This window comes from Podarcis filfolensis (assembly GCF_964270895.1).
Source record: "Podarcis filfolensis genome assembly, chromosome: 6".
NCBI classification, from domain to species: domain Eukaryota; kingdom Metazoa; phylum Chordata; class Lepidosauria; order Squamata; family Lacertidae; genus Podarcis; species Podarcis filfolensis.
The window spans coordinates 99099157-99115297 of record NC_139609.1 but is presented as its reverse complement, the minus strand read 5'-3'; the positions used below and the strand labels follow the sequence as shown (position 1 = coordinate 99115297).

Sequence of the window (16141 nt, the reverse complement as noted above, 5' to 3'; positions counted from 1 at the left end):
AAAATTCCTAGGGACACAAAATTCTAAAGGGGAAAAAAGTAAGTAGCAATAAAAAAGACTGGACCCTCCGCCTCACACAGAAAATATCCCAATCTGCACTTGGGCAGACCACGGAGCAGATTTGGGTGATGGTCGGTTGCCAGGGTGCCCTCTGCAGGGCTTTAGAAAGATACTCCCAACCAATCCCCTGTCCTGCTCAATGCTCGCGGGGCGCCACTTGAGTAGGTCGCCAAGCTATTGCCCCTTCATTCCAGCCTATTGGCAGGCAGTGCCAAGCACATTTGCCTTGCCCCAGGCACTGGCAACCTACGCTACAGCACTGATGCCCCGTTGGTGGGCTTGCAGCGGGTTGGGCTAGATGTCCCTTGGGGTCCCTTCCAATTCTCTGATTCTCTGAAGAGGCATTCTGAAGCAAGAGGCGTCTGGGTCACCCTTTGGCCTCTCCTGGCATGGCTCTCTTGACCAGGCAGGAACCCACAGCCTCCAGCTTCGCCCACCCCCAGGCAGGAGAAGATGTTACTGGGGGTGCAGCAGAGATTCTGCCACAGACCCCAAACTGAAGACCGCCCCCCACAAGGCAAGTCAGGTGTGTGTGTGCTCAAAAGACACATTCAGTTTCTGGGATGAAACAAGTAAATAATAATAAATACATTTTTATTTATACCCTGCCCTTCCCGGTTCAGAAAACTGGGCTCAGGGCAGCTAACAACAAATATAAAACACTTAATTGTAGAAGCAGCATAAAATACAGTATAAAAACATGAATGAAACAAGAAAGGCATTCCTTCCCTTGAAGGATGGAGGCGGCTTGACCCACGTAGACCGACATGGCAGATACAGAAATTGGGGTGGGCTTGCGGAATATGGATTGTTGCTTCTGATTTAAATCAGTGAAAACAATAAAATGTTTTTTTGCAGGGAAGAGAAGATGGAGGAATTGTACAAGCAAGTTATTATCCCCAACTCTCTGTGGCCGGAAGAGAACAGCAAACACCCGCAACACGGTCCTATTAAAAATGGTTTATAAAAAATGGTTCCTATAAAAACCATGAATTTACACTTTCCGTTTAAAGTGACACCTTTGCCGCCCAGGACAACCAGCCCAGAGCGTGGCTCCAGAAGCTCCCGAGAGGCAAAGGGCTGTGAACCCAATGCACCCCACACCCCATATCTTTGGGGCTGCTTCCCCTTCCCTGCCCACCTCTGCTGGAGAAGGCACTCTGCAAGGCTCAGGTTGTTCCCCCACCTCAGAGAGGGCAAAGCCCATTGAAGCTGCTGTCTTTGTGAGTCAGTCTGGGAAGTTGGGAGGGACCCCCAAAGGTCATCCAGTCCAACCCCTTGCAATGCAGGAATCTCAGCTCAAGCATCCCTGGCAGATGGCCACCCAACCTCTGCTGAAAAACCCCCCGGGAAGGAGAGTCCCTCCCTCTGCTGAACAGGAGAAAAGGGGGCAACTCTTGGGGAACGAGGAAGAATTCCTGGCTGGTGGGGAACACACAGCTGTCCCCCCAACCCGGGAGTTTATTTAACTGCTGCACAGAAGCCCCTCGATGGTTCGGGGTTCAGCTCCAAGGTGTCCTTTTGCTCCCCACTAGGTCTGCAGGCTTGCTGCCAAGCAGAAGCAGACCAAGGGCAGAAGGTGCCTTTACTGCCCTAGAATCACAGCTGGAAGGGGGGACCCTGAGGGTCATCTAGTCCAACCCCCTGCAATGCCACCTCACCCCTCCCACTTTCTGGCAGGCAGGCCCTCTCCACCCCCACCGGGGCAAGCCCCACCCACCCTGATTTTGAGGGGGGTCCAGGACAAAGCCCTGCAGGAGGAGGACCACCTGCAGGGAAGCATCCAGAGCCAGCCGGCGGCGTGGGCAGAGTCCGGCGGCGGGGGGCAGAGACGACGGAGGCCGGGGCTCAGGTCTGCTCCTGCTCGGCGAGGCGGCTCTCCTTGCCATCTTCCTGGGCCACAGGCTGGCCCCCAAGCAGCGTCTCCTGAACGGGCAAGGCAGGTTCCTCTACCTCCTCAGGTTGCGGCCTCTCGTGGCCCAAGGGGGCCTCTGGCTGCGAAGAGAGAGGCAGGGAGGGGGGGCAGGTTCAGCAGGGACATGCAGCAGCATCCGGGACCAGGGCCTCCCGCCTGCTGCCAACAGCAGCAGAAGCCCCCTCCCCACAGGCCCTTTTGCTCACTCACCTGATTCAGGGGGGGCTTCGGGAGATCTAGGCAGGAGAAAGGGAAACAGTCAAGGCTGGATAGGGAGACCCCTGGCTGGTTTGGGGGGGGCACACTACAACCCTCAGGGGAAGGGCAGCGACAGGCACCTGGGAGAAGGGAGCTCACCCCAAAGAGTGGGAAAGGAAAGCACCCCTCTTTCTTTTACAGGATCCCACTGTTAGGGGGCCCTGAGAGGCAGGCAGACCTACACAACACAACACAACACAAAACAAAACACTGTTGCTGTGTGTAGGTCTTATTTTACAATGGGACCTCTAGTTACGAACTTAATTCGTTCCAGAGGTCCGTTCTTAACCTGAAACTGTTCTTAACAGTTGATGTAACTATGATGTACGTCATGGGCCCCGCCTGCTAGCCTGCTCCCTCAAATATCATGGGTTCTTCACTGTATTTCAGTTCAACAATTACTTTGATGCAACACATACTTTGTGATGTGCAAATGGCTTGAGATACCTATGAGGTCCATAAATTACCATATAGCATGTATTCAATGCAAAAAAACAGTGATAATTTGTTGTGGACAAAGGACAGCTGGACATAGAAAGGGCCCCATTAACTTCAGGAGCTGAGGGCCGCATCCAACCTCAATCCGGCCCTGGCACCAGGGACTCCCCCCCTTCAGCACCCCCTCCCAAGCACCAGCCCCCCGTCCAGCGACTCACCCTGGCGCCTCCAATGGCGGCGGAGGAGGATGAACAGGGCCCCCGCCAGCAGCCCAAGGATGGCCACCAGGGGAACTACCAGCAGCACATGGGTCCTCCTGGCTTCTTCCTGGGGGGGCTGTGTGGGCAGGACACCTGTGGGAGGGTGCAGGAAAAGAGCCACATGAAACCCCTCACCACCAGGGCAACCAGGGCACACATCTGCGGGCAGAATCACAGGGTTGGAAGGGACCCCAAGGGCCATCTAGACCAACCCCCTGCAATTCCCCTCCCCAGCGCAGGAATCCTCTGGGACCAACCCCTCTTCCCCTCCACTCCCCCCCTCGCTGCCCCCAGCTTGGATGTCTTCAGTGGGTGCAGCCATGGAACAAACAGCCCTTAAATACTTCTGGGTCTTCTGCACTGACCTCCTCTTTGTGCCCGACAGCGAAGGAAGACAATTAGGCGCTGGGCGATCAGCAAGGCGTCAAGCAGAGTTAAACCAAAACAAATTTAGCTTTCGCTAAAGGTTTCTTAAAGGCAGCCATTTAAAGAGTTATTGTGAAGGGTGGCTTTTTTTCTCAAAGGAAAAACACCTTATTTTTAGAATGCTGCGGAGTTAAAAATAAAGCGGCTGGTCCGGATCAGCGTTGCGTTTTTAATGGGAGGCCACTGTGCAGCCTGCGGTGGGAGATTTGCGAAGCCCTGGGAGTGACGGATCCTGCCCCACTTAATGCCCCAGGCTCACTGGGAGATCCCTGAAGCACCAGCGAATCCTGGCTCACGGGATCCGTCTCAGTTGATGCAGCCGGACCGTGTGAGCAGGTCTCTTGATTTTATTTATTTCTTTATTACATTTAAAGCCACGTTTCAAGGGGGATGTGCGTGGGTCTCCCTCTCCCCATTGAATTCTGACAACAACCCTGTGAGGTAGGCTGGACTGGCCCCTGGGCCCCTTTGGGAGGAAAGAACAGAAATGGAAGAAAGGATAAGGAGAGTGTGGTGCAGTGGTTAGAGCATCAGACCAGGACCTGGGAGACCAGGGTGCAAATCCTTCCCCTTGGCCTGGAAGCTCACTGAGTGCCCTTGGGGGGCCCCTCCCTGCCTCTCAGCCTAACCTCCCTGGCAGGGATTTAATTGGAAGGGGGGATATGAATGCAGTAAACAAACACCGTAAGAGCCAATGAAAGCATAGGAAGAAGCATCTTGGTCCAGCCTCTTTGATGCTCAGCAGCAAGTGAGCAGGATGAAGCCCCCCTCCCCCTCCTGCTCCAAACAGCTCCATCTGACAGCTTCACTGGGATAATTTTTTTGGCCTCCTTCCTCAGTACAGCCTCAGAACACAAGAACAGCCAGACACAGCTTCCTCATTCCCTCTGAGGGGGCTGCGCGGAGCAGGCCCTGCTAGCAGTCCTCCCCTGCCACCTCCAGGCCATTCTAGATAAGAACTGGAAGCCAGGCAAGAGTGTTCCTGCCCCCCCCCCCCGCCAATGTCACAGCTGACAAAGGGAGAAGGTATTTCCCCAGCAAGATCTCCCTTCATAGACTTGGAGAGTTGGAAGGGACCCTAAGGGTCATCCAGCCCAACCCCCTGAAGAATCCTTGGCAGGCGGCCCTCCAACCTCTGCTCAAAAACCTCTGAGGAAGGAGAGCCCCCACATCTCAGGGGAGACCACCCCACTGTCCAAGAGCTCTTGTGATCAGAAAGTTCTGCCTGATGTTCAGCTGGAATCTCCTTTCTTGGAATTTGAAGTCACACCCTCCGGGGCAGGAGAAAACAAGCATGCTCCCTCTTCCATGTGGCAGCCCTGGAGATATTGGATGATGGCTCTCCCATCTCCTCCGAGTCTCTTCTTTTCCAGGCTGAACATACCCAGCTCCACACTTACCATCCCAGGCTGCCCATCTGAGGACACATTGTTCTTTATTTTATCAGATCAAAATGCTCAGACAGCAGCAAAGGGTGCTAGGTTTATTGAGGGCGCAATGTGATTAAGGGCCACTATCTGAACGATAATCTTGGTCATTTGATTGCCCTTTTTACCCATTGCTATTTATGTGTGTGTGTGTGTGTGTGTGTGTGTGTGTGTGTGTGTGTGTAGTATATATATAGGGACACGGGTGGCGCTGTGGGTTAAACCACAGAGCCTAGGACTTCCTGATCAGAAGGTTGGCGATTGTAATCCCCGTGACGGGGTGAGCTCTCATTGCTCAGTCCCTGCTCCTGCCAACCTAGCAGTTCAAAAGCATGTCAAAGTGCAAGTAGATAAATAGGTACCGCTCCAGCGGGAAGGTAAACGGTGTTTCCGTGCGCTGCTCTGGTTTGCCAGAAGTGGCTTAGTCATGCTGGCCGCATGACCCGGAAGCTGTACGCTAGCTCCCTTGGCCTATAGAGCGAGATGAGCGTCGCAACCCCAGAGTCAGTCATGACTGGACCTAATGATGGTCAGGGGTCCCTTTACCTTTACCTTATTTGTATATATTGCTTGTTTTATGTTGCCATGGCTGTTGGCTAATGCAAATAAAGTTTATCTACCTATACTCAGCTCCTTCAACCATTCCTCATCAGGCTTGGTTTCCAGACCCATCCATTTTGCCCACATCCAGACCTGGACACGGTACCTTCCAAGCTGAAGAGAAAGCCGCCCTCCACATGCCCAAGGCACCAGCCCTTCTGGCAGCCCCTCCCAAGCCCACACCTCTGGCTGGGAGCTCACTCACCGCAAACCACATCCGAACTGTGGGTCCCGTTTGCCAGCCGCACCATCTTTCCATCCTCGCAGCTGCGGAGACAGAGGCAGACTCTTAAGAAGGGTTTGCACCACATGAGCATTTCACAAGCGAAGCCCTGGCAGGCACGCAAGCAGGCGCAAGCCCCCGTTTCGGTTTGAAAGAGAGAAGCAGCGGCACGTGGAGCCCCCCCCCAGAGATGCAGATAAGCAGCTTGACTCCAAATCCCACCCCCACCCCACACGCAGAGCTGCTTTTCTTAAACTGGCACCTGGGCTCAGCTGCACACATTTGCATGAATTGCACGGTTAGCCATGCAGGCAACTTCCTTTCCCAGCAAGACCCGGTCATGCAGAGTCTGCCAGCGTCTCCTGCCCAACAGCAATGTGCCTGTGTAGTAATAATAATAATAATAATAATAATAATAATAATAATAATAATTTATTATTTATATCCCACCCATCTGGCTGAGTTTCCCCAGCTACTCTGGGCGGCTCCCAATCGAGTGTTAAAAACAATACAGCATTAAATATTAAAAACTTCCCTAAACAGGGCTGCCTTCAGATGTCTTTTAAAGAGAAGATAGCTGCTTATTTCCTTCACATCTGAAGGGAGGGCATTCCAAAGGCGGGTGCCACCACCGAGAAGGCCCTCTGCCTGGTTCCCTGTAACCTCACTTCTCGCAATGAGGGAACTGCCAGAAGGCTCTCGGATCTGGACCTCAGTGTCCGGGCAGAACGATGGGGGTGAAGACGCTCCTTCAGGTCTACTGGGCCAAGGCCGTTTGGGGCTTTCAAGGTCAGCACCAACACTTTGAATTGTGCTCGGAAATGTACTGGGAGCCAATGCAGATCTCTCAGGACCGGTGTTGTGGTCCCAGTGGCCGCTCCCAGTCACCAGTCTAGCTGCCACATTCTGGATTAATTGCAGTTTCCAGGTCACCTTCAAAGGTAGCCCCACGTAGAGCACATTGCAGTAGTCCAAGCTGGAGATACCTAGAGCATGCACCACTATGGCCAGACAGTCCACAGGCAGATACCAGATCCTGCATACCAGATGGAGCTGGTAGACAGCCGCCCTGGACACAGAATTAACCTGCGCTTCCATGGACAGCTGTGAGTCCAGAATGACTCCCAGGCTGCACACCTGGTCCTTCAGGGGCACAGTTACCCCATTCAGGACCAGGGAAACCCCACACCCACCCACCCCCTGTCCCCCCAAAACTGTACTTCTGTCTTGTCAGGATTCAACCCCAAACTGTTAGCCACCATCCATCCTCCAACCGCCTCCAGGTCGGCCCCCCCCCCCCGGTCCCGCTCATCTCACCTGCTCCAGGGTTGGCATCGAGCGGTGGCAGAAGAGATGTTGGAGAAGGAGCCAGGAGGGCAGGCCACGCAGACTGTGTCGTTCAGGTGATTGGCTGGAAGGAACACAGGAGGCAGCGTCACACGCCAGGGCCCTGAGGCAGCCCAGGTGGGGCTGGGGCCACAGGCTCCAGCTCCAGTAGCCCTCATATCTGCAGGGTGCAGGGCCTTGGTGGGTCCATGCAGCTCCTGCAGCAATGCCCCTCCAGGGCTGTCTGGGTGTGGGGAGAAATCTCACCGGCAGGCAAAGTCCAGCCGACTTCCGCACACCCCAAAATCCCCAGCCTAGAATTGCAGAGGTGGAAGGGACCCCCCAAGGTCATCGAGTCCAACCCCCAGAAATGCTGTAATTGCAACAAAAGCATCCATGGGACCCATAGGATACCATGGGAGAGGGTGTGGGGCTTGCCTCTGCATCTGTTCATAGAAAGGATGAGCTCAATTCATCCCTGGGATGTGAGCATGTGCAGAGTGAGTAAATCCACCACACAAGGGAGAGAGCCCAGCCCAGCAGCCCCTCGTGTTCCTCCTCCTTCTGGCTCACCTTGGCGCTGGACGCCTTCGCCCGCTGGGCACTCTCGGTTCACCCTGCAGGTCAGGCACTCCCGGCTGGAGCAGTGGGTGCCGGTCCGACAGCGGCAGACGACGTTCCGCGTGGCGTCCCCTTCTGTGTACACAAGGAAACCGGCATCTGGAGGAGGGGGAGAGAAGAAGAAGGAGAGCCTTGGAGTTGCCATCTGAGTCCAGCAGCCAAGCAGATGCACAGTCTGGGAAACCCGCAAGCAGGGAAGAGAGAGGGGAGGGTGGAGATCAAGGCCTTGGGAACCCAGCCTGATGAGGAGCGGTTGAAACATCTGGGTGTGTATAGCCTGGGAAAGAGGAGGCTGAGAGGAGACCTGAGAGCCACCTTCCAATATCTCAAGGGCTGCCCCATGGAAGATGAAGCAAGCTTCTTTTCTGCCGCTGCAGAGGGTAGGACTCGAACCCATGGCTTCAAGGTTACAAGGAAGGAGATTCTGACTCAACATCAAGAAGAACTTTCTGGCCGTCGGAAAGTTTCAACAGCGGGACAGTCCCCCTTGGGGAAGCGGTGGGCTCTCCTTCCTCCGAAGTTTTTAAGCAGAGGTCGGATAGCCATCTGTCATGGATACTTAATGGTGATCCCTGCATTGCAGGGGGTTGGACTAGATGACCCTTGGGGTCCCTTCCAGCTCCTATGGATTCTATGAGTCTATTATTAACTCCAGTAGTATAGACTCGATTCTGACCAAACAAAGCCTCCTGATGTATATTTTGCTCTACACCTCTGGCCAATGAGGCCGTAAAGGTAAAGGGACCCCTGACCATTAGGTCCAGTCGTGGCCGACTCTGGGGTTGCGGCGCTCATCTCGCTTTATTGGCCAAAGGAGCCGGTGTACAGCTTCCGGGTCATGTGGCCAGCAGGACTAAGCCGCTTCTGGCGAACCAGAGCAGCGCACGAAAACGCCGTTTACCTTCCCACCAGAGTGGTACCTATTTATCTACTTGCACTTTGACATGCTCTCAAAGTGCTAGGTGGGCAGGAGCAGGAACTGAGCAATGGGAGCTCACCCCGTCGCAGGGATTTGAACCGCCAACCTTCTGATCGGCAAGTCCTAGGCTCTGTGGTTTAACCCACAGCGCCACCTGCGTCCCTAATGAGGCCCTAGAGGGCCATGAAAAATTGTGCCCTGGGCTTTGTAGACTCGGATACCCATCTGAAACCAAAGGGGCTCGTTGGTTGCCAGGTGTGAAATATATGGGCCTTATTTCCAACTCCGCAATATGATAGTGGGCTGCGCACAGCCGCCTCTGGAGGTAGCACATGGCCAGAGTCTGTCCGGTGGTGAAGGGAGAAGGAGACACACACAGAGGACCCCCACTTACTCTGGTCGCAATAGGCCTGTGGGGCGCAGTGCTTCTCCTTGGTCCAGCCGGCCTGGAAGTGCTGAGCCTCGCAGGCCACGCACCGCGTCTCTGAGCTCTCGGAGCAGAGCGCCTGCACCTTGGTGCCTGCAAACACACGAGGAGACCCAGTGAGCGCTGGCACCTCGGGCAGGGAAAGGACCATGCCTGCAGTGGGGGCGGGCACGATTCCAGTGGAGACTGGCATGGACTGGGGTGGGTGGGCAGGAAGGGGCCAGGGCTCAGCAGCAGAGCGACATCTGTTTGGCACGGGGAAACTCTTTGGAAAGTCCACCTCCCTGGGAGATTCAGGACGCAGGAGAGGTGCAGTTGGCCTATGGAACTCCCTCCCACAGGAAAAAGTAGTGTTAGAAGTTGTGTGTCTTTGTTTCTCAATTTCATCCTTTCACATTATTTTGTATATATTGTGGTATTTTATGCACCGCAACTTGTAGTTATTTTCATTGATCATCGTTTAGTGAGTATTTATTTACAGATAGGTAGCCGTGTTGGTCTGCCATAGTCAAAACAAAAAATTTTTTTTCCTTCCAGTAGCACCTTAAAGACCAACTAAGTTAGTTCTTGGTATGAGCTTTCGTGTGCATGCACACTTCTTGCACACGAAAGCTCATACCAAGAACTAACTTAGTTGGTCTTTAAGGTGCTACTGGAAGGAAAAAAATTTTTTTGTTTTGAGTATTTATTGTAATTGTTAAGAGTGAATTTCTGTTACCATTTGCTGAGGTTTTGAGAGTTAATTGTATTGTGTACTGTCATATTCTAATAGATTATTGAATATTACTTTATTTGATATAAGTCTTTCCATTTAAAAGTTATGTTTGTATTGGATTAGTTTATTATGGCCAAACTTGGCCCTGCAGCTGTTTTGGGACTACAACTCCCATCATCCCTAGCTAACAGAACCAGTGGTCAGGGATGATGGGAGTTGTAGTCCCAAAACAGCTGGAGGGCCGAGTTTGGCCATCACTGTAGGTGTGTGTTCTTTGTTGTATATTTTGAGGCTGGAAACTGCTTCGCGTACAGTAATATAGGAAGGGGATATACAAATTAAAACTGAAAATGAAAATGAAATCCCGGTTGCTGGAAACCACAGGAGGGGAGAGTTGCTCTTGTGTTGAATCCCGCCTGTGTTTCCCCCACTATGGACATCTGGTCGGCCGGAGAGAACAGGAGGCTGGACTAGGTGGGCCTTTGGCCGGATCCAGCAACAGGCTCTTTCTAGGGTGGAGAAATCCTGAGCAGCCCTGGAGATGGGATCAGACTGAGAAGGATGGGCTTTCCAAGGGAGAAGGGGGTCCTGAGGGCTCCTCCCCATCCCCCCCGCCCCTTGCGCAAGGAGGGGCCCCCATTTCCATCCCATGGCACCCGCTCCTCCTTCCCAGAGCTGCCCTGATCCTTTCCATCCTCAGAGGTTGAAAGGGGCAGCCCAGGTTGGCTTGGCCGTCCTTCCCAGGACCCCCCCCAGCGGACACAGCGGTTGAGGGGAGAGAATGAAGGGGCAAGCAAAGCTTCTTTCTCTCCCTCATCGCCTCCCCCCCCTTTTACTGCTGCATCTTAAGAGGCAGTGTGGCTCAGTGGTTAGAGTGCTGGGCTAAGACCTGGGGACGGACCAGGGCTCAAATCTCCGCTCAGCCATGAAACTCAATGGGTGGCCTGGGGGGGGGTCACCGCCCCCTCTCTCAGCCTAACCTGCCTCACAGGGTTGTTGTGGGGATTAACTGGGGGGGGGGAGCCATGTATGTCACCTCAAGCTCCTTAGGATTCTTCCTGGGGTTTCCTCCAGCTCTGCAAGGAGTTTGGACAGGTGGGCGGGATAACCCGCCTGTAAATTATGACGTCATAGTGACATCGTATGACTGACAGTTGGACAAGCCTGCCCAGAAGGATCTGGCCCAAGCAGCCCAAAGGGGTCCCCACCTCCCTCTTGTCCTGAGTGGCCCAGGTGTGTTGCTGGAGAGACAGGAGGAGGGCTGGGGGGGGGAAAGGTTTTGGACTGGGGCAGTTTTATTTCCAGAGACATTGTGGGGTTGGACTACATGGCCCTTGGGGTCCCTTCCTATTCTGTGATTCCCCAACTGGCTCAAAGGCTGTGAGGAAAAGTGCTATTGGGGGGTGGAATCTGCCCAGGTGGGCTACCTATGCAACTCTGATTTTCAGAGAGTCATTTGTATTCAAGAGAGTGTGGCACAGTGGTTAGAGCGCTGGACCTGGGAGATCAGGGTTCAAATCCTCACTCAGCCATGAAGATCTTGGGGACCAGTCCCTGCCTCTCAGCCTAGCCTACCTCACAGGGCTGTTCTGAGGATTAAATGAGACGGAGTGGGGGGGGAACCAAGCAGACTCCCTTGAAGAAAACAGGGACAGAAACGCAATAAATAGGTATAAGCCCCTCAGCTCAAACGTCTAATCTTAACTGTATCAACTGTTGAACTGTTTTAATTGGAAAGCCTTTTAATTGGCTGATTTAGCTGTGTCTTTTAATTAAGGGGTTTTTAATGCCGTGAAAGAATCACGATCGTGCGCTTTAATTACAGTACGGCTTTCCCCATTGATTTCATCAGCGCAAAGCGCTTCAAAGCCGTTACAAAGCACATAAGCGGCATGTCACTTAATAAAGAAACCGTGCTGTTGACATCGTCCCTTTGCCCGCCTCCCGTGAGAAGCCCCCCCCCCAGCCCTGAGGGGCTCTTGGGCAGGGTGGGGGGTCGGAGGAGCCCCAAGAGGAAAAGCCAGAGTCGCGTCCGCGCAGCTTATTACCTGGGCCACATTTCTGGCAGCACCGTCCCCCTTCCAGGTACTCGGTGACGGAGCAGCTCGGGCTCCGCAGCTCCAACGCCAGGCACTGCACCGCAGGAGGAGGGTTAGTCACAGCCCCATCTTCATCATCCTCATCCCCCCTCGCTCCCCCAAAGCCACAATCCACGCGGCACACAAGGCTTTCTCTCCGGCGCAAGGAGCAAAGCGCTCGTAAAGGCGCATCTGGGCGCCGCTCGCCTTGGAAATCTCTGCGCCCGCGAGAGATGCGGGATCCGGCCGCCTCTTAGCCCATACTTTGGGGTCCGGTTTCCATCCGCCCAGAGAGACCCACAAGGGGGCAGCCCGCCCGCCCCCTCCAAGCTGTAGGGGAGCCAAAGGGAACCTTGGCGGGAGGCTGAGCCACCGGGGCTCCCTTTTCCCGGGGAAAGGAAAGCCTGGCTCCCGGCAGGGTCGCTCTCTCTCTCTCTCTCGAGGGTCCCCAGAGCGGCGCGCTTGGGGGGCGGGCAGCGGTCCCGAATCCCCGGACGGAAGGAGCAGGAGGAAGGCGACCCTCCCCGTCCCCCAAGGACGCGGCTTGGCACTGCTCTGTCCAAAGGGGCCGTCAAGTTCGGGAATGGCAGAGTCGGAAGGGACCCCCAAGGCTCATCTAGTCGAACCCCCTGCGATGCAGGCATGCCAGCCGGGAGAAGACTAGGACCGTGAAGTCCAGATCCCGCCCCCCAGTGGCCAAAGGGCCGAGAGGGTCCTCGGAGGGCGCGCCGGTTTACTTTGGGGATCTAGGTTGGAGAGACCTGCGAATCCTCCCGGGATCTAGGTTGGGGATCGCTTTGGTAAATAGATCAAATCACAACTAGAGTGAGGACCCCCCTCCCCCGGAAAAGGGCGAGGCAGCAGCTCCGGGACGAGGGGGATTCCCAGGCGCCGAAAGAGGAACTGGACCTGGATCGGCGCGGGGGGACTTTCCCGGGAAGGGCTCCCGCCTGCCCGCCCCTCGCCCGGGGGTCTCCAACTGGGAGGGAGCGCAGGGGTGGGCGCGGCGCCCGCCCTCCCGAATCGAAAGCGAAAGCGTCACTCACCGCCAGGAAGGCGCAGCCGCCCCACACCGCCGTCCAGGGGACCAGGCGCCACCGCATCTCTGCTCTGACCGGCGGGCGGCGCCCCCTTTATAAGGCCGGGCCGGGGGGCGGCGACGGAGGCGAGGGGGCGTCCTCAGCCAGCCAATCCCGCGAGGCAGAGCCCCTCCGAGGCGGCGCCCCCGCGGCCACGACAGCCCGGCCAAGCTCGCCCGGAATCTCCCTGCCAGGAGAAGCGGAGCGGCGGAGGCGCGGCACTCCTCCATAGCTGTCAACTTTTCCCTTTTCTTGCGAGGAATCCTATTCGGAATAAGGGAATTTCCCTTTAAAAAAGGGAAACGTTGACAGCTATGGACTCCTCGCCTGGATCCGAGGAGGAGGCGGCTCGGCGGTGGTCGGTCCGGCAGCTTTCAGCCCCTCCGGGACATCGGGGCGCCCCTTGCGCCGCGCTTAGGGACCATTCGCAGCGGCGCCCAAATGATGCCCACGATGCTGTCGGGATGCTGCAGCTGAGGCGCCTGCATTGCAAGCGGGCTGGACTATAGGACCCCTGGGAACCCCCGCCCAGGGTTGGCATCCGTCTGTCTCGGAAGACAAAGGAGGGGGGCGCCTTTGCGGGTGCAGTCAACCCCCTGGAGAGTTTGCAGCGCCTGCTGCGGTTGCAGAGATAGATACTGGAGGAGAAGAAGAAGAAGAGGAGGAGGAGGAGGAGTTTGGATTTGATATCCCATTTTATCACTACCCTAAGGAGTCTCAAGGGAAGCGGGTGGCGGTGTGGGTTAAACCACAGAGCCTAGGACTGATCAGAAGGTCAGTGGTTCGAATTCCCGCGACGGGGTGAGCTCCCGTTGCTCGGTCCCATCTCCTGCCAACCTAGCAGTTCGAAAGCAGGTCAAAGTGTCAGTAGATCAATAGGTACCGCTCTGGCGGGAAGGAAAACAGCATTTCCGTGCGCTGCTCTGGTTCGCCAGAAGCAGCTTAGTCATGCTGGCCACATGACCTGGAAGCTGTACACCAATAAAGCGAGATGAGCGCTGCAACTCCAGAGTCGGCCACGACTGGACCTAATGGTCAGGGGTCCCTTTAACGGTACCTTTTAAGGAGTCTCAAAGCAGCTAACAATCTCCTTTTCCTTTCCTCCCCCACAACACTCTGTGAGGTGAGACTGAGGGACTTCCAAGATGATAGGAGAGCCATCATCTTGTCCCACCCCAGTGCAGTTGAGGGGAGCAGGGACCAGTCCCCACCTCATGCCCTCCAAAGGGCTTCGACCCCCAACTCCGGGTGGTGCTGCTTTGGGCAGAGGGAAGGTGCCACGTTGGCAGAGGCTGTTTCTACAGGCTAAGCCTTCCCAAGCAGAGAGAGAAAACCTGGATGGCAGCATTGCAGGCGGCTGGGCTTGAGGACCCTTCCAGCTCTAGGATTCTGTGATCCCCAGCCCCCAGCCCCAGCCAGAGCCACAGAGTGACTTGTGGGGAGGGCGTTTCTGCCTTGGGGAGATGCTAGCCTTCCTCCAAATAATCTGAACTTAGAAAAGCAGGTAGATCAGAGTTGTATTGAGGGGTTTTCTGTTTCACTTTGGCTCACGCTGGACCCTCCGGGCAGCCTTAGGCTACAGGGCAGCCAGTTGCCCGGTGCTGGTGCAGGTGGGGCCTCTGGGTCAGGGCAAGGAAGCGAGCTCAGCTGCCTCCAGGGCAGCTGGAGGTGAAGGAGGCCCAGGGCTGTGCAAAGGCACCTGGCTGCCTGAGGCAGAACATCAGCCACGGGGCGCCGACTTCCTGGCAGGCCGCCTGAGCATGAAGGAACGAAGCAATGGGAGGTTTGCAAAGGCATTTGGAAGAAGCAGGTCTAGAAAACTGGAGGGAGATGAGCAGCAGGAGATTCAAGGGAAGCAAAACAAGGTTTTTCTTTATTTCCTGGGCAAGGATGGCCTGAGTGCTGTAACTCACACACTGATAACCAAATGCTTAGACTACCACGATGCACTCTGTGCGGGGCTTTCCTTGAGTTGTGGAAACCAGGTTGCTGAGTGAAGCAGCTGGAGAGGCAGAGACGAAGAAAGGGTGCAGTGTCTGAGACTTTTTAGTTAGGTGAAAGGCAAGTGAGAGGTGACGTGCAAAGTTTATAATGATAATAATTTATTATTTGTACCCTGCCCATCTGACTGGGTTGCCTGGCATGGAGACAGCGGACAGGAAAGTTTTTCTCCCTCTTTGCTAGCGCTAGAACCTGTGGACATCCCGTGAAGCTGAATGCTGGGAGATTCAGGGCAAATGAAGGTCCTTCTTCATGCAGGACATAGTTGAGCTGTGGAACTCCCTCCCACAGCAGGCAGGAATGGCCACCAGCTTGGATGGCTCAAAAAGAGGATGAAACAAGTTCATGGAGGAGGAGAGCCGCTCTCAGTGGCTCCTAGCCAGAATGCTCTGCCCCCACAGCTAGAGACAGCAATCCTCCTCCTCCTCCTCCTCCTCCTCCTCCTCCTTCTTCTTAATTAAAGATTGTCTTGATTTACAAAAGTGTGAGCAATGTCTCTCTCTTGTATCCCCCCCACCCCCCATGTAACATTTTTACAAATCAGTTTCATCCGTTGAGACATTAGGAAGAAAAGGGGGGAAGAGGTGGAGGGGGGAGATGAGTGGGGGTGGGGTCAGGGGGCGCTGTTTCTATTTTACATAATATATGTAGGGTTTGGTGTCAGCGTTGCTTGTGCAGGTTCTTTGCTGTTCGCTTGTGTTCCTTTGGTGAGAGAGGTTGGGGTTGGCCATGGGTGTGGTTGTTCATTTGTGGTTGGCTGTGGTAATCTTTGTTTTCATGTGTGAGTGGGTGGGTGGGTGTTTTGGATCAGGTTAGCTATATTGATTCATATGCTGTTGGTGGATTTTTGTCGTTGTCTTGTTGGGCTGTGTACGTGATAAAGGGGAGCCATACCGGGATGAAGGCGTCTTCTTCAATTTGTCCCCATGTCAGTCTCAGCTTATTGGTTAATTTTTCAAGGAGGGCTGTTTCCCATACTATTTGGTACCATTGGTCCATGTGACAGCAATGCTTCTGAAGACCAGTTGCTGGAAGGCACAGGAGGGGAGGGTATTGCTCTTGTGCTTGAATCCTGCTAATATCTACTTGGCCACAGTGAGAACAGAACTCTGGACAAGATGAGCCATTCGCCTGGGCAGAGGGAACTGCCCTGGCAGCTTCTAGATCTGCAAGATCATTGAGGTCATCAGGGAGACTTTCACTCATGGGACCAGACCTTGCAGAATATTGCAGGGGGGGGGTGTCCAAAAAGAAGCAGGACTCTATACTTGGGGGTGTCGTATGGGAAGCACCTGCAGTGATTTGCTTCAGATAAGGACACACCTTCTTGTGCGTTGGGATCAGGTAGCATATTCTCTCTTGCACCTG

The 16141-nt window shown here is 54.8% G+C and overlaps 1 protein-coding gene across 2 annotated transcripts; it reads right to left on the bottom strand.

Moving 5' to 3' along the window:
- Nucleotides 1-637: 637 nt before the first annotated feature.
- On the bottom strand, nt 638-12798 carry CD40 (CD40 molecule). Of its 2 annotated transcripts, XM_083619130.1 has the most exons (9): nt 12740-12798; nt 11664-11748; nt 8868-8993; nt 7507-7653; nt 6925-7018; nt 5590-5651; nt 2890-3024; nt 2186-2211; nt 638-2055 (listed from the first exon to the last, which is right to left on the bottom strand). In XM_083619130.1, the coding sequence occupies exons 1-9, from the start codon at nt 12794-12796 to the stop codon at nt 1909-1911; spliced, it is 879 nt and encodes a 292-aa protein (XP_083475256.1). In that variant the 5' UTR covers nt 12797-12798; the 3' UTR covers nt 638-1908. The 2 variants fall into 2 exon arrangements, with proteins under 2 accessions (XP_083475256.1, XP_083475257.1); XM_083619131.1 differs by lacking the exon at nt 2186-2211.
- Between the last annotated feature and the right edge of the window lie 3343 nt (nt 12799-16141).